This window comes from Pipistrellus kuhlii, unplaced genomic scaffold (genome assembly GCF_014108245.1).
Source record: "Pipistrellus kuhlii isolate mPipKuh1 unplaced genomic scaffold, mPipKuh1.p scaffold_m20_p_2, whole genome shotgun sequence".
Lineage (NCBI taxonomy): Eukaryota > Metazoa > Chordata > Mammalia > Chiroptera > Vespertilionidae > Pipistrellus > Pipistrellus kuhlii.
The window spans coordinates 183,473,439-183,500,342 of record NW_023425515.1 but is presented as its reverse complement, the minus strand read 5'-3'; the positions used below and the strand labels follow the sequence as shown (position 1 = coordinate 183,500,342).

The window sequence follows — 26,904 nt, the reverse complement described above, 5'->3', positions numbered from 1 at the left end:
CGTATAGTGTGTGACAAAGTGCGGGTACGGGAATTTAGCAAACAGACTGCCATAAACACGTTTTCTCCCAAACCTTAAATACTAAATTGGGAGGAGAGGCGGAATAAAAAAAAAAAAAAATACCTTCAAGACACCACGATTGGTTGATACGGGCCTGTTAGCCAATCACGTTTGAGCGGTGTCAAGCCTCTCCACCAATGAGAATACGCTCGGGGACCAGCCCCAGGTCCCGTCCCCGCCTTGCACGTGAACATAATGTTTTGGGAAAACGGAGAGAGATCTTTTGTGTACACCTCCCCACCATTTTTTGAAATAGGATCCTAACCCCAGGGCTGCGTCAGCGAGGGACGGTGGAACCCGGTTAGAACTTTCCTAGAAGCGTGGGGGGGAGGAGCGAAGGCGAGCGGCCGGGCCAGCACTCGGCCTTCCATTGGTGGAGAGCGCTTGAGCGACGCAGGCCCCGCCCCGGGGCACGCCCCCAGCACGTGACCGCAGCGGCGCGTGAGGCAGGCTGGGCCTCCCCCGCCCCGCTGGTAGCCCTTCCTCGCCAGCCTCAAGATGGCCGCCTTGCGGCGTCTCCGGCGCTGTTGAATGGAGAAATCTTTATTGTTCCCTTCGGGCAGGAGTGTTCGTGTCCTCTATGGCGCTGTCAATAAAGAACGGCAGTTTGAATCGGTGCTGAACAGGTAACCATAGAAACGGGGCTAGGACTCAGCGTGGAGACCCCTTCGGTAGCCGAGGCTGGAGAGACGCCCCGAATGAGGGGATCACAGGGACGGAGACCCTCCTACGTGTCGAACTCCGCGGGCTCTGCTCCGTCCCAGCCGCCCCTTGTCCCCGGACCTCCGGGAGCCGCCCACACCCGGGCGCAGGCTCGGCTCTAATCTCCGGCGGAGGAAGGCGGCGGGTGCCGGCTGGGCCCTCCCGGCCGCGGGGGCCCTGTCTCCCCCGGCCGGCCCCGCACCCCGCACCCCGCACCCTGCTCCTCGGCGGATTCGGCCTCGCGGTGCGGCTGCCGATCTTCTCGGTCCTCCCTCCCCCTCCCCCGCCGAGTCCCCTCGCCAGGCACGGGCCATCTGGCCTAGGGCCAAATCCGCCCCCCAATGCCCCCCCTCCCAAACTGAAATGGATTTTACATTTTTACATTTTTTAATGGTTGAGTTGCGGGGAGTGTGGGGGGGGAGGTAAGAGAATATTTCATGTGAATTGTGACAGTTATATGAAATCAGATTTCGGAGTCCATAAAGGGAGTCTCGTTGGAACACAGCCATGTTCATTGTTTATGTGTTGTCTGTGGCGGCTTTCCTGCTGCGGGAGCGGAGCTGGGAGAGTCCTGCGTAGCGTGACATCGATCGCTTGGCCCACAAAGCGGACAATATCTGGCTGGCTGGCCCCTCACAGAAAGGGGGCCGACCCCTACCCTAGACACACATAGTCTGGGTCGATGTTGTCCAGCGATTTCTCCGGTCACTTCACACCTAACGGGAAACTGGGTACACCGTCCCTTGCACTCCCTTGCAAGAGAGCTGTTTGACAAAACACTAGGACTTCCGTTATCTCTTCTGGTCTTAATGATGTATTAGTCAAAGTGGGAATTGTTTCCCCTACTTTAAATAACAATGACACCATCCACCCAGCTCCTACCAGAAGTCAGAGGTGGTTTATGTACATTCATACACAGCATTTTTGTGCTAACAACACTTTATAAGCAAGTGTCCATGTTTCTCCTTAAGAGGAGGAATCTTAGGTTGAGTGGTTTAAGGGGGTCCCAGATCACAGATTGTATAGGTCATGCCTGGAAGCCCCCTGCCTGGTGACCCATGCCATATGCTCAATTTATTCTTTCAACTCTCTCAATCTGGGGCTATTGGTTCTTCTTTGGAATTGTACCCAAGTCTTTTGTGTGGTTTATATAGGTTTAATTACAACCCCAAAGTGAAATACCTACTTGGCTAAAATCTTCAAACTTTTGCCACACTCCACTTTCTCGTTTAGATGCCTTTCGTATAAGGCAGTAGTTCCCAAACCTAGCTAATCATCACTAATTTATTTATTTGCTATATTTTTTATTAATTTCAGAGAGGAAGGGAGAGGGAAAGAGAGAGACACACATCAATGATGAGAGAGAATCATTAATCTCCTGCCTCCTGCACATTCCACACCCTGGCATATTCATCACTAATTTAACAAATGGTTTCAGAATATTATGTTTGCATGCATGCATTCATAAATCATTCAGTATTTGTTGACCACCTACTATGTAGTAGGATGATCCAACAGTGAAGGACCAATGTGAACTTTGTCCTTACACAGATTTTAAATTATATAGGGGCTTGGACAAATGGTACACAAGTAAACAAAGATAATTTCAAATACAGCTGTCAGAGCATCATCATAACAAATGAGCAGTTAATATTTATTAATCCCTGTGTTGCCCAGAGCTCTTTGAGTTCATTTTACACTAAGTGCTTGATTTGCATGGGTTATCTTTTAATCTTCACACCATTATGACATAGGTAGTATTAATACTACCATTTTAAAGATGAACGCACTGAGACTCAGAGAGATTTTACAAGGTTACCTAGCTAATGCATAGGGGAGCTGGGATCTGAACCTGAACTGATCACACTGTGTTAGTCCATCTGTTTGTCTTTTCTACCGATGTGGGAGGTCCTCAAGGGCAGTCTTTTGTATCAGCTGCTAGTCAGTGCCCACAGCCAGTCATCTGATAAATATTAAATAAACAAGTCCAGGCTGTTCACTGAGCAAACATTTGAGTGCCTGCTTTGTGCCAGACACCATTGTGCTAGACCCTGTGAATACCATAGTAAGCAAGATGGACCTAAAACAGTGTCTGAGACAGTGAAGAAATAATAGTTATTCCAAATCGTGGCAACTAATAAAGGAAACAAAGCAGTGCTACCCTGAGAGGTTCATGGAAAAGTTTAAGCTGAAACTTGTTGAGTGACAAGGATCCAGCCCAGCAAGGAGGGAAAAGGGAGAGAAGTGGGAAGGCAGGACTTTTTAGCAGGTTTAGAGCCTGTGAGATGACAAGAACTTGGGGTGCTGTGGAACGGAAAGAAATGAGTGATTGTGCTGTGGTTCTCAGTCCTGTCCGGAGCCCTGGCCCTGAGCATAGCTTTGTTGCTGATGGAGCTGCATGCCAGCGGCCCAGTTACAGATTGGTTGTCTGATCTGCCAAATGTGGATAATGGTACCTCCTTAAAGGTTATTGTGTGGACTACGTTAGAGAACATGTAAAAATAGGTTCCGAGTCTTCTTGCTGTTATATATGTTGCAAATCCCAATCAGAGGAAACTAATGATATTTGGCCCCAAAAGGAAACTTATGTAAAATGGTAAATGATTACAAAAATCCAGAAGAATATTATAGACAAAATTGATGGGGTGTGTGTATGTGTTTCTGTCTTCCCAAGGAAGAGGGACAAATCGTATTTTTTCTTAACGTTTCTCTTAAGAGTTGAACTTATCCAACTGGGATGTAAATTTTTTCAACCTAATTATACAAATGTCTATTTAGAGCATTTTTCATCATTTTGGCGTTTTAAGCTCGAAACGGTTTGTTCCTCCATTGCACACATGAAAGAGGCATGCTAACAAAATGATAGGCTTCAGACTCTAGTTGGAGGTCATTTCAAAATTTGTTTGCAAATGACTTGGGTTTCCTCTAAAAGTTTTCAAAACAATGTTGCATTATTTTCAATGCCCTGTTTAAAGCAAGTAGGGGACTTTTTAAATAGGTAAATGTTATATGATGTTTGGGCCATGAACATGGAAAATTACCGAGGCAGTGATAAATGGGGCAACGTCAAGGTTTGCTTTCAACTGTCTCCAGTGGCCAGATGGCACATGTCATCAGAAGATATGATCCAGCCCGGCAAATGGAGCACGGAGCCGGACAGAGAGTGGCATGTTAATGCAATGTTAAACAACAAGCCCTGAATTAAATGGCTATTTTAGGGCTGGGTGGGACCTTCACATTTAAAGTATTGCAGTTTCACTCTGTGATTTGGGTCTGTCGGGTTCCAGTAAAGAGTAGGTGGTAACACAAGCTTTGAAGGGTAATATAAAACTGCAGGAAGAGCCGGGGCATACTGATTGGTTTTTCAATCTATTTTATTTCGGTTCAAAGCATCCTTGCAGACAGGCAGCGCAGAAAAAAGAGCCACTCTCGGACAACGCTCAGCTGCTTTAGGAGATTGAGGAAGACTGAGTGTAACTAAAATGTGGCTTATTTTCTTGGACTGCCTGTCTGCAGCGAGGCTTTGAACTGAAATAAAATAGATTGAAAAACAAATTGGTATGCCCTGTTGCCTCATACTGCGTATTTACATTACTGCTCTGAAGTTCTGTCTGTGCCAGCACCCTGGGGGCAGGCAGTGACCCCTCAGCCTCTTTCAGCTCTTCCTGAGTGAGCGCTTTGATTTCTACAAGGGCACTGGATTGCGATATATGGTTTCTGGATCTCCAATAGCCTGCTTTCTAAAGTCATCAACTTGATAATGTGGAAAAAGCAAGCTATAATCACAGAGAGGAAAAATTAAATATTAAGGTTCTTTAAATTCAAAGGTGAGATTGTCACTTTTTAAACGTCATGCAGGGTGTGCAGTTTTGAGACTCCTGCAGGCCTCAAGGGAGAGAAGGGAAAAGAAAGAAAGCGAACTTAACTTTACACTTTCCTAATGTTGTTATCCTCCAAATCATGCTGTCAGGTCCTCAAAATCATGACTTCAAGTCTTTCATTTCCTTCGGAGAAGTAAATGTGTTCTAGCAAGGATTGATAATCGGGGGTGAATGGCCCAGCTGCAAGGGATCCATGAATTTGCCTGCAAATTTGTGTGAATGTTGTTTTTCTGGGGAGAGAGCCCACTGCATTAATCAGATCTCGGTCCCTAACCCCTCAAAGGGTGCAGAGCCAACAGCGAAATGTCACATCACAAATGGAGGTAGTGATGAGACTCTCTGGAAACAGTTACTCTCTAGAGTTGTATGGCCTTGATCTCAGAGTTTTGAAATTATCTTTCCAGCTTTTTTTCCTGCCTAAAGCAGTCAAGCATAGTTGGATGCTTATTTGTAATAGGGAGATTTGCCCAATGAGGTGCTCCAGAAATCCCTTTGAGATCCTCGTTTGCCCTTATTGTAGGTGAGACTGGTGAACTGGGGGCAGGTTGTCTTGGCAGCCTTGTTAGCAGATACCGAATTTGTTTCTTCAGACAGGTGAAAGGAAGAGCAGTAGCAGCCTAATTATTTGGCTCTGGGCATCAACCTCTTACAGGTGGATTCAGTTCTTTGGAGTTAGGAGATGAGGGTTAGGAGGGAAATGGGGAGGAGGAAAGGGGTAGATTCAGGGAGGCAGAGACAGGAGTAAGGAAGAGAGGTTGCCTGCCTGCTTTGTCCCGGAGTCCCTCTGTCTGTACTGGTGAAAGTAAAGAGCTTCTTTTTGAAAACAACTTTACGCAGAACTTCTTTAATACTAAGACCCCTGGGAAAGTCACTTCATAGATGTAATTTCTGGGTTTATTAGTGCTCGAAGGGAAATAAGAGGAAGGAAATACCTTTTAAATCTTTTAGGCTATTTTGTAAAAATGCTGCCTCAGTAGAAATCCTTTGTAGGCCAGAGTTTGGTCCATATAGTGTTTAACAACTAGTTGCTTACATTTAAACATCAGAGATTGTACACCTGCCTGACCTCTGGAGGTATTTGGATGAGTGGCCTCTGCTGTACGTCCTAGAGTCTGGTTGTTTTTCATATTTCTCTTTTTCAGGGTTTTCTTGGCTATTCCTGCTTGTTTATTCTGCAATATGAACTTTATAATTAATTTCAGGAGGAAACAACTTGATGGCATTCTTATTGAGATCATGTTAAATTTATGAGCCAGCTTAGAGAAAACAGACATCTTTCTGAATACTGAGTTGTCCTATCCTGTCTTTCTACTTGCTCAGGGTTACTTTTATGATTTTTTAGGAGTACTTTATGTTTTCCTTATATAAAATTTGTATGCTTCTTGTTCAGTTTATTAGACTTCCGTTCTTATTAATAATTTAAAAAAAAATTCTTAAGTTTCCTCTAAAACGTCTCAGAGAAGTTGCATACATCCACATACTCCAAATTTATTGTGTACCGTTCTGTGCACCATGCCTCTAGTTAGACCTATAAGTCTGCACTCTGCAGCTGTTAACCCACTGGTTCATAGTATTTTGTGCTCTTTTTCCCCTCCCAGAACTTTAAAAGGAAGCCTGTTGGTAATAACAATTAACATTTATTGAACACCTACAAAGTGCCAGGCACTGAATGGGGTGTTTCTACATAATTATTTTATGTAATCCTTAACAGCAGCTAAGCAATAGGTACAATTATTCCCATTTTAAAACTGGAAATTTCTAGCATACAAAAGTGAGAATAGCATTATGAACTCCCATACACATGTTCACTCCATTTTACACTTGAGAAAGCAGGTTTTAAAAGGTTAAGTGACTCAAAGGTTACAAAGCTAAAGTCTGCTTTAGAAGCTAACTTGTTTTTAGCTCCTTATTAAAGTTTTTTTTTTGTTGTTGTTGTTGTTTTTAACTGCTAGGAAAAAGAAGGAAGAAGCTGAGAGCCACTATTTCAAACTCAAACTGGTAATATTTTATTAGTCCCTCCTAATGCATGTCACAGATACTGCCTTCACTTTTGCCATTTGCAAATAGTAAGCCCTCCGTCATTACTCCTCTGGTGTGCTCTGCTCACGCCTTGCCTTCTCTTTGTCCAGTTTTATTAGTGCAATTTGATGAGTTAATGTTTAAAGGACTGCCTCTTGTTTTGAGTGCCCACCTCCTATCATGATGTCAGGAACATAATAGGAACTTGTAAGTTTAACAGCGAAACTTATTGCTCTTATACATTTAGCCCTGACATTACTGTGGTACTATAACTTTTAAATGTTGCACTAAAGGCCTGGCAGTCATTAAATTTGACCACCCAGACACCACTCTGCTGTCAACTGCCCTCAGTTCCAGTCAGATTCAATCCACAGGGAGACTTTCCAAGGTCAAAGTCCAAGACAGCAGACTAATTGGCCCCTGGAGTTCTGGATTTTCTTCCCGGGCAGCAAATTTTTGAGGGTGAAATGTTCCAGGTCTTCCTTTGAACATTTTTGAGCAAATACTGGAGACTCCATAGGCTCTTTCTCAAAGTTAAAAACAATAAAGGAGTTATGCCTTTTACATTTTTTATTAGCTCCTTAATTTAACCATCTTGTTATACTCACTGGTGATGGATGAGAGAAAGATATAGATGAAAATAATTCACATTTCTTCAAAGACAAAAGAGGAAGCTTACAGCAGTAGGAAGAGAGGAGAATGGAGTCCATCTGTGAACGAACACAGAGGTACCAAAGGTCAGCTGACCTGAGTGGTGGGGTAGGACAGTAGGACAGTAATACAGGGAGCTGGCGGATCATTTTCTTCAGTGTTTCTGCTACTTAACTACTAAGATGTAAGAAAGGAAGGATATTAAGCTGAAGGTGGTCTCTTCGCAGCTGTGCCAGATGCTCCCCGAGAGCAGAGATTATGCTGAATTTCTTCTCTGCAGTGTCAAACCGCAGGTAAGGGCACTTGGCTGAACTTGGTAAAGACCTGCTGGACACACTGTCCACTGATGAGGCTGGGAAGCAGCCTCAGAGTCATGCTGGGGCTGCATGGGTTTTACAGCCCAGCTGTGTGGCCTGGGACAAGTCCGGGGCTTGAGAAATGTGTGTATGGTGCCTCACATTGCACAGAATAAATAAATGCTAAATAATGTCATCTGCTCTTACTTAAAAATCACTTCTTTTATCTTTGCAGTGCCTCTGGACAAAGAAGTTACAAAAAAAAAAAAAGTAGGAGAAAGACTCTAGGATCAAAAGCTTAACTGCTTTTTAAATTCTCAAGGTTGGGCAAAGTACAGTGAGTGTAAGGTTCCAGCTCCAGAGTCAGACAGTGTGGGTTCATTTTACTCAACCACTCCCTGCCTTTGTGATTTGGGGCGAGTCATTTCATCTCTCTAGGCCTCCACTTTCCCAGTTGAAAGTGGAGTTAATAATAGTAACTGCCTCACAGGTTTTGCACAAATTACATAAGGCCAACCCATGCAAAGTTCTTGGCATGGTGCCTGGGATATAATAGATTTTGGTAAGCGTTGGCTACATATTGTTGCTTCCTTAACCCTTCCAAACTATTATGTCTACCCCTTTCCCTTTCCAAAATGTCCTCCTCATTACTTTCCCCTTAGAATATATAGTTCAGACAGAGGTAACAAGATCAGCCTCATTTCTGTCACTAGTTAACTAGAAGGTCTTTAAAACACTTCTCAACAGTTTCTCATCTACACCATGTGGGCATTGAACCAGGTGATTTCCGAAGTTCTTTGTATCTCCTCCCATTTTCAGTGTGTTTAAGGCTGTAAGAGGCCTAACCCCCTCATTCTCTTTCCTAGCTGACTCCCATCTCAGACCAGCTGTATGAAACTAGTAATGGATTGTCTAGAAGACATTTAAAGAAGAATTTTTGTAATATTTGCATATATAGAAGATACATAGGTAATATATACAATTATGAGGCAGAGTGATTTTTAAAAAGTACATCTGTGAACTGACCATCCAACCTAAGAAATATAAAAACATATTTTGGCAGGTGTATTTTTATTATTTCTTTTAACATTTAGTGAGTGTTTAAAATGTTACAGGAAATGTCCTTTATGTATATTGACTCATTTACATGCAGTAGTATATTATTGCTTGTAACTACCCCATGAGATAACTATTATCCCCATTTTACATATGAGGAAACTGAGGCCTAGAGGGTTAAGCAACTTATCTAAAGTTATAAAGATAGTTAGGGGGCAGAGCTGCACTTCACTCCCTGTCTGTCTGCCTGGAGCCCGTGCTCCAAACCTTTACTGTAAGCACACAGCCTCTGGAGTCCCAAGGCTTGGCTTGGTCTCTTATTTGTCTGAGTGCTTTGATATTCACATTAGACTAGTATCTCTCAACTTAGAATTTGGCATTGTGTTGGTCCAGATTTATTCCCTGTTGAAGAAAAGTATTCTCATAATCAAGTTGGTGAGAACTCAGGACTCATCCACAGTTTCAGGTCAGAGCAAAAAGTCTATCGGTACCAGCGACAAAGCCAAGGGTCTTTATTAACACCTGAGAGGTTGGATGTGAGAGCTCTGAAGTGATGATTGCTTGATAAGGCTCTCGATGCAGGATACAAGAGTCACCCAGATGTGATGCAGTCACTATCCCCAGTCACTCATGAGATGAATGTGTTGCTTGGGAGATTTTGCAGTTTGGCCCGTTGAGAGTTGTCTTGGATGAACTATTGGATCAGAGCAGCATGGCCCAGAACGGCAGAGCAAAGGCAGATAAGTCCCTCTTTTCTCTGAATTAGTCTGAGATAAGAGGACACTAGCAGTTTGTTATGCCAAGCACTTGGATGTTTTATATCATGCTATTTTATAGAATGACTCAAAAGAAGAATTCCATTGGAAATTGAGAGTCTGGAAAAAGAATAGTTGAATGTAATGGTTACTTTCTAGTGGACCTTAATCTGCTGTGTCTCTGTTTTGAGAATCTGTGGTGAGGTGGTAGTGGAGATGATGATGGTGGTGATGATGGCCAGTAGCTTATTGATTAATTGAGTGTATTCCTAGTGCTGGTGCTTTAAGTGTGTGGACTCATTTAATAAAGCTTCTAACAACTCAGTGAGAGAGGTACAATTAAGACTCCTATTTTGTAGACGAGGAAACTGTGCCCCACCCAGGTTAAGTAATTTTCCTAAGATCACACAGTGTGTGGGATAGCCAGTGTAAGGCGGATGACCCAGATGGAAGTTAGAAGGCGGGTAAGTTTGAAGTGAGTTGAAAGCTTCATTGGGCTTAGACTCCTGGAAAGAGGAGTTGTGATCTGCTATAGATAGATGTTTGGAGCGCCAACAGAAAAGCCCGGGCGGGAGCAAAGGAGGGCACTCCTTACATTCTCAGAGTCTGAAAAACTGGCACATGGTCACTGCTATTAGGTACACGCACAGGGTTACTTCAAGGACAAAACTTAGTCCAACCGTTCCAAAGAGAGACGGTAGCCACAGAAGAGTCTAGAAACTCAGTGATTAAGGTGAAAAGATAGAATGGCAGCTGGTGCTTCCTATACAGTGTGCATTCACCCTCAGACTCTATCTGCCCAGTCTTGTGGCCAGGCATCTACCGTATTTTTCAGACCATAAGACGCACTTTTTCCCCCCCAGAAGTGGGGGGAAAAGTCCCTGCGTCTTATGGTCCAAATATAGCCTACACATATACTTTAAAAAAAAAGTTTTTTTACTTGCCCGGCTCTATGTGGTCTCTGTGTGCTTGCCCGGCTCTAAAATGGTTCTAAATGCTGCTGTTTACTTTACAGGGTTGATTACATGTGTTTATGACTGTGATGTTGGGTTTTAATGCACATAAAATATTTTAGGACACTATTTGTTTCAGAATCTTTTTTTCTTCATTTCCCTTCTCTAAAAACTGGTGCGTCTTATGGTCCGGAGCGTCTTATGGTCCGAAAAATACGGTACTTCCATGGAAAGACAGATGCATCAGGCCTCCAGTGAATAAAGCCTCTTCCGTGATTCTTAAAAGGCGTTCTTGATGATTCTTGGCCTTGCTCCTTAATTTTTTTTTATTTTTTTTTTACAGATAACTGCTAAGAGTAGGCATATTTCACTAGTAAATGAACTAATAAATTGACTTTTTGATTTATAGTTCTTATGAATTTTGACAGTGTTATCTAAACACCCCCTCCCCCAAGTCCAATTAACTGTGAGACTTCTATAGGATGGGGTTTTTGTATCCGTAAGGTTGACAACCAAACCAGACCTTAAGTTCAAGTCATCGAGGGAAGAGTTTTGGCACCTATCCAGTCAGCTGGCCTTTTCCAACAGCACCGTGTGCCAGATACACATCTCCATTCATCTTTCAGCAGAGACCGGCCAAAGAAACAAGGTGCTTCAAATGCAGGTGCTCCTGTTGGCATCCCGCAGTGTGTTTGTCTGTGAGAGGCCTTGAGGAATGACAGTAGTAAGCCCAGAAAGCCTGTCACAGCTAAGGTGGTCATTAAGAGCCAGACAGATCTGCATTTGAGCTCTGCCCAAATTCATTAGCTGTGAGTCTTGGGCAGGTTGCATAACCTTGTTGGTCACTAGTTTCCTCACCTGAAAATTAGAGATAATGATGGTATTCTGCCTCAGAGGAAGGGTCAGGGAAGTAAATGGGAAAGTGTATAGACTTTGATCAACATGTGCTGGACATCATTACCGTCAGGGTAGTTGAGGTCCTGTCAAAGGCATTCAAGAGATTCAAAGATGTGAAAAGAGCAGAGACTGGTGGATCGGGAGGTCATTATAAATATGTTTTAATGACCTCCATTTCATCCCAGTGACAGGGAGGGATTCTAATCCTAGGGTTATGGCTGAACCTACAACACAGGACACTGGACAGAGAAGATGGACAGCAGTTTATAAGCATATACACTTGGTCCCAGAGGAGACCAGCCATGCCAGGGTGCGACTGTACTCAGGGGCAGCGGGACCAGGGGCTGTGGGAGGCAGGCTTTGTAACTAAAGAGGACCGAGTGCCCTCTGGCTCCCGCCAGAGGATGTGAATGGTTTATTTGAAAAATTGGGGCTATAGGGAACTAAATCCCACTGCTCAAGGATGAACAGGAACTGCACCTGGTCCCTTTATAAGAAAGATAGTTTGGCTGCAGGACCTCACCCATGGGAGCAGAGCAGGTAGTGGAATTTGTGATTAAGCCCTTTGAGGCTCTCCTGATTTTACCAAATGAAAAGGCAGCACTTAATATTGATTCTTAATTTTAGACTTGATACTAGGAAAGAGAATACAGACCTTAAGATGCTCTTTAATACCATTTTCAGGGGATCTGAGTATGAGGCGATGGAGGATAAGTAGAGTTGTCTGATTCTGTGGGGGAAGACTGGTGGCACAGTGGCCAGGAAGGATATGCCACAATAGATCATATATTAATATAATGTCATGAACCAAGATCTCTTCACTGTATGCATTTCAGCTTTCGTTTATCGAATGGCTTATTCTAAGGCCCTTCCTAGGCTTGACCAGACTCAGTGGACCACTTAACTTGAGATGGGGAGCAATTTGACCTCTAGTTACTTGGGCAGCAGCCAGGGAAGCTGAGTTAGTCCTGGAGGACCAAGTTGCTGAAATGCATTTTAAAGGAGTTCAGGTTGGTGCCAGGCCACAGCGCTAGTCAGTAAGGCCTGGTTATTGGAAGCTTCCATATTTTGTATGTTTTATTCCCAGAGCTATTCTGGAGTTGGTTTTTCAGGCTGGAGCCAAGGGCAGATGGGGGGGGGGGGGGGGGGAAGGGATTTGACTTGCAACTTTTTTTAGAGGTGAAGGGTTGCTTAAAGCATAATAATTAGAGGTGAAAAACAGATTTGAGAAGAGATAATGTCATGTTCTTTGTGACTCAGAGAGGATTTCTAGAACCTACAGCTTTCATATCACCTGGAGCTTATTAGAAATTCAGAATTCAGGCCCCATCCAGAACTTCTGGATCAGAATCTTTCCTTTGGCAAGATCCCCCATGATTCTTACCCACATGAAAACTTGAGAAATGTTCTAGTGGACAGAGGGCGTGAGCTTTAGAATCCGGCAGGCTGGATTAAAATCTCAGTTTCTCTACTGTTTTACTATGTGATCTTAGGCCTGTTCCTTAATTCTTCACTATCAGTACTTGTTTTAAATTGGATTTGACATTCTTGCCAAGTTGTTAGTATCAAAGGAGGTAACACGTAAAAAGTTCTTATAAACATAACAAGATACTTAATTATTAGTAGCTCTTACTAGTGGTTATTTGATTATTAATATTCTAGTATAATTTGGTAGAATATGAAGAGAGAGCAAAATATCATTAAGACTAATTTGTTGAGAGACATGAATTGGTAAATGAGAACAATATAGTCTCTTGAGCCAGTGGGGCAGTTCCCTCAGAGGGAGGCTGTAAGTGTACTTGTTAAGTGACCTAGAGTTGGCAGCTATACTTCTTAATGGCTGCTGAGCTCTTGGAAGGGAGAATGATCTGCAGAAGTGGTAGCTAAGCCTTGGCATTCAGTGAGGCTTTCGCATTACAAAGGAAAGAACGATAGCTTGAGAATTGAGACTTGGGCTCTTTTTTGCTCCTTATTAACTCTGTGGCCCATAAGAAGGCATTTGGCATCTCTGAGCCTTAGTCTTCGAGGATAAATGGGATGATGAGGCACAAATCCCAGTATATAAGCAAGGTATTATTATCATAGCATCATCCTTACTTGATTTTTGCCATAGACCTCAGTAGACAGCACCCCAAATCCCCAACAGTGTGTTTTCTGCCTGATTCAGCTGCTTTATAATTTTGAGTGCCGAGTTCTGCAGAGCTGTGCTGTCTACCTGGATTCCCCAGTGACCAGGATGTACTTAGGAAAGCACACAGGTCGGTCAAATGTTGCTGCAAATCTTAGGGACTGGAACAGGAGTAGGCCAGCATTTGGGATGGAATGATGATGGTAGTGATGATAACATTAGAAATAACTATGATGATACATAAGAAAAGACACTACCATAAACCCAACAGTGTCAGATACAAAAATCTTCATCCCTTACACTATAAATTGCTGCCTTTTAGGCTGTCAGTGTAAGATAAGAGAATAATGACAGCTGCTTTTGAACTTGAGAAATCTGGGCCTGCTAAAAGCTACAGTTACCCTTTTCTAACCTTACCAATCCTCCTTGCGTTCTCAGAAATAATTGCTAGTGGTTCCCTTTTAACTTAGCCGATTCCTTAGATACCTTACATTTTAAATCATCTTTTTGTGTGGAGCAAATGCCCCACTTCTTGTTTCAGAATGTGTGATCTTTGCTCTAATTATTTGAGAGTGCCTGTTATTTCACCTGATTCTGGTTGTTTGTGTGATACTAAACAGCCCTGGGGTTAAAGCTGACTCAGATCAAAGATCAACTCTGCCTCTCAGGACCTCAGTTTCCTTCCTTAAAAAAGGAAGAGATTGCATTAAGGTCATTTAGTCACATGACAAGAGTACATGATAGATAGTACAGTGAACTGTTTGCTGAAAGCAATAAATAGGGCTCAGCAAGGTCCCTTCTAGCTTTCTGGTTCAGCAGAGCCAAAACATCAAGAGAAGTAAAAATTTTATTCAGGAGATAGGGATTAGCAACAGTAAGGGGAAAAAATGCTCTAAGCAGGTGAGGTAGCACCAAACGAAACCATAAGAGAAATGTCTTAGGCCCTGAGAGATGTTCTGCAAGGAGAGTACAGAATTGTTAGGGAAGCAGAATAGAGGACCCCTGATAAATATTATTGTAGAATGGCTTTTATCATGGAACTAGAGGCTTGGTGCATGAAATTCATGCACTTGGGGTGGGTGTCATCCCTCAGACCAGCCTGCGCCCTTTTGAAGACCAGGAGCCCCTGGAGGATGTCCGACTCATAGGGATCGGGTCTAAGCCAGCAGTCGGACATCCTTAGTGCTGCTGTGGAGGCAGGAGAGGTTCCCACCACCACCGCTGCACTCCTCAGCTATGAGCCTGGCTCAGAGCTTCTGGCTGAGTGGTGCTCCCCCTGTGGGAGCGCACTAACCAACAGGGGGCAGCTCCTGCGTTGATCATCTGCCCACTGGTGTCAGTGCACGTCATAGCTACCAGTCATTCACCATTTGGTCGATTTACATATTGGCCTTTTATTATATAGGACTAGAGGCCCGGTGCATGAAATTTTTTGCTCTGAGGGAAGGGAGGAGGTGTGTGGTGGTGATGGTGGTGGTTCCTTCAGCTCAGCCTGCATCCTCTCCAATCTGGGATCCCTCTCACAATCAGGGACTGCTGATTCCCAACTGCTTGCCTGCCTGTCAGCCTGATCACCCCCTAATCACTCCTTTGCCAGCCTGATCGACGCCTAACTGCTCCCCTGCTGGCCTGATTGTCCCCAACTGCCCTCCTTTGCGGGCCCAGTCACTCCCAACTGCCTTCCCCTGCCAGCCTGGTTGCCACTAACTGCCCTCCCCTACTGGCCTGGTCACCCCCAACTGCCCTTCCCTGTCTGACATCTTGTAGCAGCCATCTTTGACCACATGGGGGCAGCCATCTTGTGTGAGGTTGGGAGGGTCAATTTGCATATTACCCCCTTATTATATAGAATATTGGAATACAGAAATCTAGCAGAGGTGGATTTCTGCTCCAGGTTGTCCAGTTGTAGATAATATATATAGAATGTCCATTCTTCCTTTGCATTGCTGCTCACTTTTCCTCATTAGTCCATCCTACTTGTCACTTTGTTTTTATTTCAGAAGCTTCTCCCTCAAGTAGTTGTAAGTTCCTTTGCTCATTTTCTGGCAGCCTGTACTCCACACTTCTTCTTGGAGACCCACTCTAGCCAGCCCAGTGTCCATAATCAAAATGGCACCTGCTTATCAGATACCTTTTCAGTGCCTCTTGCCTGCGCACATACATTATTTTTAGCGTGTGTACCAAGTGTTCTCTTTTGGACTGGGTTCATGGTTCTCCCTCAGTCTGTACTTCTTTACCTTTTCCCTCTTGCCTGTTGAAATTCTACCTAACTTACCTTTACCTGTTCCATCCCTTTCCCTTTCCTTGCCACTCACTCGGATCGATCTGTTTTTCCTCTCCTCCTCTTTCTTTCCCTCTTCTTGTCTCATGTGGATTGAGTCTCTTAAGAGTTTTGTTCTTTGATCATTTCAGTGTGAGGTCAATTTTATTACAAACTCCCTGTGGCCAAGGATCTTGTTTTATTTCACTTGGCTTCCACATAGCACCTAGCAATGTGCTGAGTTAATAGTAGGCAGTTGGCCCATAAATTATTGGTTGACTCAGGAGAAAATAAGTACAGTGAATGGGGGAATGGCAGGTCCAGTTTCTGAGGCACAGAAGAGTCTCTTACTCTCCGTAGTGGCAGTGAGGGCCTTTGTCTGTGTGCTTTGCTAAGAACATTGCCAGCAGTTGTGGATTTCAGAACATCTATTTTATTAAACTAAGCAGTACATATCAAAACTGTAAGTTTTTATATTCCTATGTGTTCATTAAAGGGATTCTATAGCTTCTACCAACTATGACTCCGTTGCTACTTTTGTGTTTTGTGTTTTTTTCTCCTGTGACTGTTGTTTCTTTATAACTTAAAGAATCTTCAAATTTCCAATTCGTTTTTGGAAGTAGACAGAATAAAACTGTAAATGAATAGATAGATAGACAGATAAAAAATATATATGTGCTTTCTTTAGAAAGCTGGCCTCGTTTTCACTTTATGTTGAAGTCCCATTTGTGTTTCAGGTCATTATGCAGCACTTGGTTCAACCAATTAAGTTTTTTCAATGTATATTTATTCTATATCAGTATGGTCTTTTCTTGAGGCTTTAATATCGTTCTTTGAGGAACATTCATCATTCTGGTGCTCTTTTGTTGCTTAAATGTTTCCCCCTAGGACCTTTGACAATTTTCCCAAGACTAGCAATTTCAGGAAGTGCTTAATAACATGATTTAGGTTGCCTCTATATGAGAATCTACAGGATTCCCTTAGAGATTTCCAACATGCAGTGTTTACACACTATAGTTTCTTAACTCTGCAAAGCACACTTTTGTGACATTCTAGCTATGCTATCTTCTCTCTCCTCTTTTTAACATCTTTGCAAAGGGAGGTTGGGGTAAACTCACTAAAATGTAAGTCAGAGGCTTTTTTAGTTGTGAGATCAGGAAAGTATAACTTAGCCTCTATAGTATATTTCCGCAGCCCCCAAATTACTAGTGTTTTCCTCAGTAACAGTAGTACATACCTGAAAGTGGTCTACAAAGATTATATACAATAGTTTAATTGTTTATTTACAGATAGATACTTCAGCTGTCATGTCAGATAGCTAGCTTCAAGTTTGGCTCCGTGGATAGAGCATCAGCCTGAGAACTGAAAGGTCCCAGGTTTGATTCCAGTCAAGGGCACATGCCGGGGTTGTGGGCTCGATCCCCAGTGGGGGACTTGTAGGAGGCAGCTGATACATGATTCTCTCTCTCTTCCTTCCTCTCTGAAATCAATAAAAATATATTTTTAAAAAACCCATATAATGAGAATTATTCACATCTTCTCTTAGTAATAATAATAACAGCTAACACATGTAGTATTTATCATGTGCTAAACACTGTTTTACGAGTAAATATACTCACACTTTATTCTTTTAAAAGCAACATATAACTGGGTGCATTCCCCCCCATTTTTAACAGAGAATCTCTTGGCCTTTTACTTTTTTTTGTTTTTATTTATTTATTTATTTATTTATTTATTTGGGAGAGAGAGAGAGAGAGAGAGAGAGAGAGAGAGAGAGAGAGAGAGACATCAATTGGTTGCTTCCCGCATGTGCCCTGACCAGGAATCAAATCCAGTATCTTTTGGTGCATGGGATGACACTCCAACCAACTGAGCTAGGCCAGCCAGGGCTCTCTCTGCCTTTTAACAAGAAAGTTTAATCTGCCTTTTTAAAAATCGTAATTACTAATGCATTTGGAATTATTTCTACCATCTTAAATTGTTTTTTTATTTAAAACACTTTCTTTGCCTTCCCTTTTCCCTTTTTTTAATTGATATTGGATCAATCACATTTTTTTTAATTTCCTTTTATACCTCTTGTTTGAAAATATTTATTTAGTTCCTGTTCTCTTTTGTCCTTACCTGTTAACATACATCTCTTAACAAAGGTTAAAGTTAATCATTGTTTTTGTCATCCCCTTGACCTTGGAACACTTTAACTCTGTCTCCCTTCTTTCATCTTTTATGTTGTTGTTTTTTTGATTACAGAGAGGCAGTGGAGTTTTAACCACCTCAGAACCAGGCTGCCCGAGTTTAGTTTTCATTAACCCCTACTCCCATTTCCTCCCCCCAGCACCCACTCGTACATATATTTGATAAAATGTCCTTGGCTGTGTATGTCACTTTATATACCATATAGGATTGTTTTGATTGTGTATTTTTGACTAATGTAAATGTGTCATGCGCTATATCTCATTCTGGTTCTTACATTTTTTTACTCAACACTGGTTATTTAAGAAGTATCTGTGTTTTGGTCTGAATAACTACTTGGCGGTTCTTTGCACTATATTCCATAGTATACGTCATAGACACATTCTTTTAGTGATGGACATCTAAATTGCCTCTCTTCTCCCTGCTACCCCAGACAATACCCCAGTGATCTTTTTGCCTATGTTTTCTTATGTGAGAATTTTTCTAGGATATATACCTAGAATTATGATTTCTGGGTCATAGGCAAATATGCACAAAAAATTTAATTAAATATTACCTTTTTTTTTTTCCAGGACAACTGTATCAATTTGTAAACCTACCAGTGGTGCCCTGGATGCAAATCCATGTTCCACCACACATTACTGTGAGACATTGGAGAAATTACTCAACCTCTTTTGGCCTTTGGCTGCCCATCAATAACGGGGTAATTACAGCATCTGCCTTATCAAATAAATGTTAGATGTGTTGTAACAATGACTGCTACTATAATTGTTATCCATTAAATAAGCTTTTCCTTCTCTGAATTGTGTAGTTATATAATTTTCCCATTTCCCATCTCCACTTGGATTTCAATGTTTTCCCTAAGATTTACAGAAACTTCTTAAGTAGTCTAGATTTGATTCTTTGTTGCCTTTAAACTTTGCAAATATTATCTCCTAGTTTTACCATTTGTCCATTTGTCTATTAATTTACATCTACAGAGTTCTTTGACAGAAACCTTTAATATCAATATAGTCAAATTTATCCTTTACCTTTTTTTTCTTCTATCCTTTTTTTTGGCTTGTAGTTTAAAAAGTTTTTCTACCCTTACTTCAAAGATCCCTTTGACATTTTCTACTGTTAGCTTTTATAGATTTACCTTTCACATTCATGTTTCCTCATATAGCTTACAATAGTGAGCTCTTTTCTATATTTTTCTTTTTCCCTGAGTGAGTCTATGCCTAGGGTTTTGAAAGTATTCTGGGTTTTTTTCTGCTGCGTGTCAAAGGCCAGTTTTTATGTCAATTTCTCTGCTCAGGATTTCTGTAGGATGCAGGGTGTACATTTGGATGTTACACCTCTATGGCATACGTCTTCAGTGCCCCTTCATATTAAGCAACATTTGTTAATGAATGAGTGGATTGCCTTAATATTTCATTCAAGGCACTTCCCTGTGTGTTGTGAAGTATTAACATGGCCTTTTGCGGTTTCTCTAGGATCTAGTGCTGATCCTCACAAAGCAAATCCTGGAAGGACAGAGGAAGAGTTGGCCTCGAGGCAGAGCCGATGCGATGGAACTCCCCAACTATAGCCGGCAGCTGCTCCAGCAGCTCTACACGCTGTGCAAGGAGCAGCAGTTCTGTGACTGCACCATTTCCATTGGGACCATTTACTTCCGGGCCCACAAACTTGTCCTGGCTGCCGCCAGCCTCCTCTTTAAAACCCTGCTGGACAACACAGACACCATCTCCATTGATGCATCGGTGGTGAGCCCCGAGGAGTTCGCCCTCTTGTTAGAGATGATGTACACAGGCAAACTGCCTGTGGGCAAGCACAACTTCTCCAAAATCATCTCTTTGGCCGACAGCCTCCAGATGTTTGACGTGGCTGTTAGTTGTAAAAATCTTCTGAGTAGCCTTGTAAACTGCTCTGTTCAGGGCCAGGTGGTGAGGGATGACTCCGTGCCACCCTCGGAGTCATCCAGGAAGGAGTCGGAGAAGCCCGAAGCAGAAATCCTTTCTTCAGAGGGCGCGGGAGAGCCGCCTCCTCCCCGGGAGGGTACCTCCCCCGTGAAGGCCGAGACGCAGGAAGCCGTCCCTACGGTCGCACAAGAGATGAGTGTGGGTCCTTCCCCCGCCCCGGAGCGTCAGGGGGATGCTGACGCCCCAGCGGAGACCCCTCTCACTGCGGAAATCTGTCCGTCCCCCCCTGTTGTCCAAGCCTTCAGTGAGGCAAAGGAGGCCAGCACAGGACCAGGTAATACACGTGTAATAGTTGTTTTGTAATCTATCCTATCATCAGTGACTGGATTCAGTGACCTTTATGAATTTTTTTGTTTCATTGATAAATTTATCAAAGACCACTGTTAGGTAGGATATAAAAACCTAATACATTACTCCTACCAGGACATTCTTCTTGTAAAAGTACCTGTGTTTGTGAGTGTTAAAAATCTGAAGCTGAACTACAGGGCAGAAAAGCAATATTGGAATAACAGTGCACCATTTTTTATACTTGCCCATTATTTTAGCCAGGATGAGGATGGCACAAAGAAGGAAGATGTTAGAGACACAGTGTTCTATTTATTACTGATAACGGGTGTGCTGCATGACTCACAAGTGCAGTTTATGACCTGAAGCTTCTTTCAAAAGTCATTTCAGGTAACGAATCACTGAGTTTTTCTTTTTGTTTGTTTTACATTCAGAGTATGAGACAAAACACTACCAGGTGAATTTTCTTCTAGAAAATGAAAGTATCTTCTCAGACGCACTCTTGGTTACCCAGGATGTTTTAAAGAAACTAGAGGAATGTTCAGAAATTAAAGGTTGCCAGAAGGAGGTAGGTACTGAGTTTTACTTGCTAGTTTCGTGTTCTCAGGGTACCAGACCCGCTTCTAAAATAGGACAGAAATATGAAAATGCAAAATCCCCCAGAGTTTCAGTTCTTTCAAACTATTTTTTTAAACATCTATTCCCTAAAGTACTAGGCAAGATACTTTCAAAACAAAATTACCAGGTGAATTCCAGCTTATAACTAATTTTGATTCTTAAGTGATTATAACATTCCCTCCGGTTAATCAAGGATTAAACAAAATAACAAATACTTAACACTTGGTACAAAAAGGATGTAATATAAACTTACCTGATAAATTGTATCCAATGTTTAGGACTACAGTGGCCATTTTCAACTATCCAAACAAGAATGGTGAACATTTAGTATGCTGTGTTTGGAGCACGTGTTATCTCATTTAATCCTCACAAAAAATCTCAGAGGTGGTTGCCACTTTGGTATTTTTCAGCCTTGTCTTATGGCTGAGAAAACCATCTTAAGGAGATGCTGTAACTTGGCCAAGTCACAGAGCTTGTGAGACTGAGCAAGAATTCATACTAAGCATTCTAACTTGAGCTGTTCTCATACATGTTGAGTTCATACTGTCTCCCAAAGAGTAAAAGTGCTGTGTGTATATCACCTATATTAATAAAAGCATAATTCGCTAATTAGACTGATGACCTTCCAGAGGAATCCGGGGCTGCCAGGGAAGCCCAGGACCCGGGTGCCAGAGGGAAGCTGGTGCTGGCAGCGGGGGAAGGAAGGCCTACTCTCTTTTTTTTTTTTTTTTAAGATTAGAGAGAAAGGGAGAGAGAGAGAGAGAAACATCAGTGATGAAAGAGAATCATTGATCAGCTGCCTTCTGCACGCCTCACACTGGGGATCAAGCCCACAACCCGAGCATGTGCCCTTGACTAGAATCGAACCTGGGACTCTTCAGTCCCCAGGCCAACTCTCTATCCACTGAGCCAAACCAGCTAGGGCAGGAAGGCCTACTCTTGCAAGAATTTTGTGTATCGGATCTCCAGTGTATGTATAAATGTTCAGAAATTAACTGACATAAAAGCTGCCAAATGGTAGTCAGGCTCTGTTTCTTAGCCAACCTTTTTTTTTTTCTTCAATATCTCAGTGAGACCCCCCGACCCCGCCACCTGTAGGCTTCCTCCCTCCCCAGTTCCTCACAACCTTGCAGGATTGATCCCAGGGCCATTTTGGAACTTTCTTTGCTTTCCCTTTCCCCCAGCTCTCCCTTCCCAGAGGCGCTGGCAGAGGAGAGGGCACTGCCCCCAGGCTTTCTCATCTGATTGGTGGGCCATGTTGTGAGGTCTCCCAGGCTGCTGTAGGTGTTTAGTTTTTGTTAGTTACTATTAATCCGATAAATAAATGCCTTCCAATATTTAAATATATCCCTGATGCATAGTAAAATTAAAATAAAATAAAAAGTCAAGGTCAAGTACTTATTTTAACCCATGGTTAACCAACAGTTGGCTATAAATTATTTTCGTAAGAGATAAGCTATTTATAAGACTGGGATAACCTTGAGGACTCTTTTAGGGAGGGTTCAAATTATAAAGTCTTGGTATACTCTGAACCTTGTGCTGAAGGACATTATAGCTTTATGTTTTTGCACTTGGATGTTCTCTTAACTGTTCAATGCATCATTTTGTCACTGGTTTGTTACAGACAGTCCTCGGGTTATGTCGGACTCAACGTATGTGGTTTTGTGGTTAAGTCACCGTCTCCCATTTATTTATTTAAAAAAAAATGTTCTGTCATTTCAACGTATGTATCTATGTGCTTTATGTTTTTTATTATTTATTTACCACAAGTAAAGGTCGGGAATTGTTATTTCTTTAAAATTTTTTTTTACTGTTTCACTTCATTACTGCTGTGTACGTGCTCCATGTGAGTGACGTAAGTGCTTGTGTAGGTGGGTTCCGACTTACAGTGAAAATTGCGTTTCGTTGTGCCGTAGGAATGGATCTCCGACATAGCACTTTGATAGCTAGCTGTAGTCATACCTCTTTGTTTTTTCTCTTAAGGTTTCCTCTCCTCTTAAGTTTGGATGCGGAGAGCAACATCATCCCTTAGTCAGCAATACTGAAATTATTAATGACATCTCTGTACTTTACTTAATTGTGTCTTATTGCATTTTTTCCCTATCACTGGTGCCTAAAAGTATCTGGCACATAACAGGTGCTCAAAAATATTTACAGACATGGACTCATTTAACATTTTCCCCTCCAATTCTTATCCTAATCTTTTGATGGCAGTAACATTACTGGTACTTGGAAAGAACACTGAATCACTGCTGGCAATCATTATAGGCTTATGTTATTTCTTCCTCGGTTTTTAGATGTCAGAGTAAGAGCACTACACACCATTTGGTGGCTGTATTTAAAATTGATTCTGTTACATTCCATAATAAATCTTCCTGCTGCAGAAAGAAAAAGGAAAAAGATACTTCAAGAACATAAGATTACATTAAATAAAATATAGCATTAAGGAGGTGCTGCTTTCTTAGGCCCCGCACTTCTCTCTCTTTTTACTTGCTTTTAGACAGCTTTATTGAGGTATGATTAACATATAGTAAACTGCACATACTATTTAAAGTGTACAGTTTGACAAGTTTTGAAACATGAAACCATCACTACAATCAAGATAGTGAAGAGTCTGCCATTTCTAAAAGTTTTAGTTCCCTTGGTAACCCCTCCCTCCTCCTCCTTCCACTCACCCATGCCCAGGTAACACTGATCTGCTTTTACACTATAGTTAATTTGCATTTTCTAAAATCTATAGTATTAAAAGGGTAATATGCTAATTAGGCTGGGTTGACTAGCCATCTTCTGGATGTCCAAATTCCTTCCAGACAAAGCCACCGTGGTGGGGGCTGAGGCAGAGGCAGTTAGGGGCAATCAGACTGGCAGGGGAGGGCAGTTGGGGGCAAGATCAGGCCAGCAGGGGAGGGCAGTAGGGGGTGAGATCAGGCTGGCAGGGCAGGCCAGTTGGGGGCGAGATCAGGCCAGCAGAGCAGTTAGGGGTGATCAGGCAGGCAGGTAGTCAGAGAGGTTAGGGGTGATCAAGCAGGCAGGCAGAGGGGTTAGGGGCAATCAGGCAGGCAAAGGCAGTTAGGGGCCATCAGGCAGGTAGGCAGTTGAGCAGTTAGGAGCCAGTGGTCCCAGATTGTGAGAGGGATGTCTGACTGCTGGTTTAGGCCCAATCCCACAGCCAGTCAGACATACCCTAAGGGGTCCCCGATTGGAGAGGGTGCAGGCTGTGCTGAGGGAACCTCATCCCCCCATGCACGAATTTCGTGCACCAGGCCACTACTACTCTGTAAATGGAGTCATATAGTCTGTATTCCTTTGGTCTGGCTTCTTTCATTCAGCATACTTATTTTGAGGTTGCATATTCATTCCTTTTTACCACTGAGCAATGTCCATTGTGTGGATATACAGTTTATCCAATTCTGCTAACCTTGTGACCTCAAGCAACTTTATCTCTCTAAGCCTTTATTTTCTAATTGGTAAAATGGGAATGTTATCACTTATATCTCAGAATCATGGTGAAATTAAGGTTATTTAATTTAGTTACGAAAGTCATACTAAAATGCCAGGCACATAAAAGGACTCAGTAGGTTAGTTATACATTAACACAGACTTTTTAGACATAATTAATCTTGAAACCCCTTTTTCACTGCATGCCTTTTTTTTTTTTCTTTTTCCAAAACAAAACGTTTTCATTTTAGCTCCAATGACATTTTTGCCATCTTTCCCCCAAAACATTTTTAGGACACAAAATAGATTCATAATTGTTTAATTAGATACATTTTATATACTATGAACACAATGGCTCCCATAGAAATAAACTAATATTTTGTACACATAATTTTATTTACTGTGCCACATTCATAATACACCAAACTTCACCTTATGCCTTTTCACACCCTAATACGATGGTCATTTACTCCTACACGAGATCGTTTGCTGTCGCTTTCGGCATAATTTGCAAGTCATGTTTTCAAATAGGTGCCATTCCCATCTTGGAAGTAGCTTCCTGGTCTGTAGGTGTAGTGACTCCTACACAGCCATTGCCTCTACAACAGTTCAGGGTGTATAAAAATCTCTGGGACTTGTTAAAATGTACACCTCCAGACCACATTTCCAGAGAGTCTGATTCCTAGGTTGTGGTAGGACTTGGACATCTCCCTCTTTAACAGCTGCCCTGTGGGATGCTATTTGGTGTCTGTAAACCACATTTTGAGAAGCACTGCTGGAAAATTAATGGCTCACAAATTCTTAGTGTGTGATGGCAGATGTCACAGTTTCTCTGCTGACATTTCTTAAACTTTTGTGGGGTCACTGAATATCTATTTTTCCAAGGGTTACTCTTTGCTTTCCCCTTGACTCAGCAAATATTTACTGAGCAACTGGTATGTGCCAGACATTGAGCTGGTTGCTAGGAAAATAAACCTAAGACTAGATCCCTGTCCTTATAGAATATTCTAAGAGCAAAGAAATCTGCCAGGTGTAATTTGGGGGGAATGTACACAGAAGCCACCAAACTATAGGAATCACTAAAAGACATCAGTGTTCAGAGTATTTAAGATTTGTTCTGCACCTATAATTGTAAAGATTGTTTGGAGGGTTCAGCTTGTTGTTTTTCTGCTTACATATTTTTAGTTCCCAAAGAGCTTTGAGTATTTTTTTTGCTGGTGGTGGTTAGTTATCCTATATAATAAAGAGCTAATATGCAAATGGTTGTCACTCCCTCACGCCCTCATAGCTCAGACACTTACAATGGGGAGAAAGGAATGGGGACCAACCAGGCACAAATGAACTTGTGAGACAGGAAAGGGGACCAGCCAGTCTGGAGCCAGGGAGAGGGACAAGCTGCAGCCAGAGAGAGGGACAAGTTGCCCACCCTACAGTCCTAGGTTCCAGTGGCTATAGCCCGGGAGAGGGACAAGCCGCCTGCCCCATGGTGCTGGGCGCCAGAGCCTGTGACTGCGGCCTGGGTAAAGCTGCCCGCCCACTGTCTCCTGCAACTGCAGTCAGCCTGGGTGAAACTGGCCCAGCTCCTGGGTGCCTGTGGCTAGCCAGAGGGAGGGAAGCCCAGGTGCCTGTGACCGGCCGGAGGAGGGAATCCTAGGTCCCGGGTGCAGGGCAAGGCAGAGGCAGTTAGGGGCAATCAAACATCCCCCGAGGAGTCCTGGATTGGAGAGGGTGCAGGCCAGGCTAAGAGGACCTTGTTTCCCCCATGCACAAATTTTGTGCACTGGGTCTCTAGTCATAACATAATTTGAAATAGTTTAATGTTAAAAATAATCTATGCTTGGACTGGCTGGCGCGGCTCAAGTGGTTGAATGTCGACCTATAAGCCAGGAGGTCACAGTTCGATTCCCGGACAGGGCACATGCCTGGATTGTGGGCTTGATCTCAAGTAGGGGGCGTGCAGGATGCAGCCTATCAATGATACTCATCATTAATGTTTCTCTCCCTTCCTCTCTGAAATTAATTTTTAAAAATGTATTTAAAAATAATTTATCCTTAGATGTGTCATTGTAAGGCTTGATTTAAGGCTTATAGGAGATTTCTGGTTGAAGTGGACTGCATGTACCTTTTCTGAAAAACACACCACGCTGTGAAGCTGGCCTGAGTTTAGGAAGGACACCATGGGCCAGTGTCCTGATTATTTTATTTCCTGAGATAAATGATGAAAGGTGGCAAAGCCATTCCCTTAGCAATGATTTCGGCAACATGAGAAGAGGCTGGGCTGTTTGAATTGTGTGAAACCAAAGCCAAAACTGATTACGGAGAAGCGCGTTGGTGCTGGGATGAGGACGTGTCTCCTGCCTGTCTTTGTGTTCTGTCCCCTACCCACTAGAAAAAGCAGGCACTGACCTCGGGCTTTCTGGCTGAGCTCAGTAAGATCTTTCTTTAAAGGCAAACTCAGGCTTTCTTTCAGCTTTTACGCTAGAACTTTTCATTGTCTTCTTTATTCCTAGCCATGTCCCTGCTTTTAATTAATTGTGTGTATAGCAAAGTGAGCCTTTCACTAGAATAAAGAGATTCCCTTTGTTACTATTGATTTCCTTGCTGCTTGAGCCACATTTCACCTAAAGTTCTAGAAAGACTCCCAAAGCTGAGGATGTAGTAGCATTTTTTTCTCTTTCAACTTTGTTTCAAAGGCAAACAACTTTTATTACCTGCGAGAATCTGATGTTTCAACCACGTCACTGCTTTGGAGCT

At 42.6% G+C, this 26,904-nt stretch overlaps 1 protein-coding gene across 4 annotated transcripts in view; it reads left to right on the top strand.

The window, feature by feature from the left end:
• Positions 1 to 522: 522 nt before the first annotated feature.
• ZBTB40 (zinc finger and BTB domain containing 40) overlaps positions 523 to 26,904 on the top strand; it is a 52,755-nt gene continuing 26,373 nt past the window's right edge. For 2 of the 4 annotated variants that reach the window (XM_036445312.2, XM_045585037.1), the window contains exons 1-4: positions 523 to 686; positions 18,421 to 18,551; positions 19,324 to 20,083; positions 20,529 to 20,662. In XM_036445312.2, the coding sequence (XP_036301205.2) occupies positions 18,462 to 18,551; positions 19,324 to 20,083; positions 20,529 to 20,662 (984 nt within the window). In that variant the 5' untranslated portion in view covers positions 523 to 686; positions 18,421 to 18,461. Of the gene's footprint in view, positions 687 to 9,579; positions 9,605 to 18,420; positions 18,552 to 19,322; positions 20,084 to 20,528; positions 20,663 to 26,904 lie in introns of those variants that run through there. The other 2 variants (XM_045585038.1, XM_045585039.1) reach the window with 2 other exon arrangements.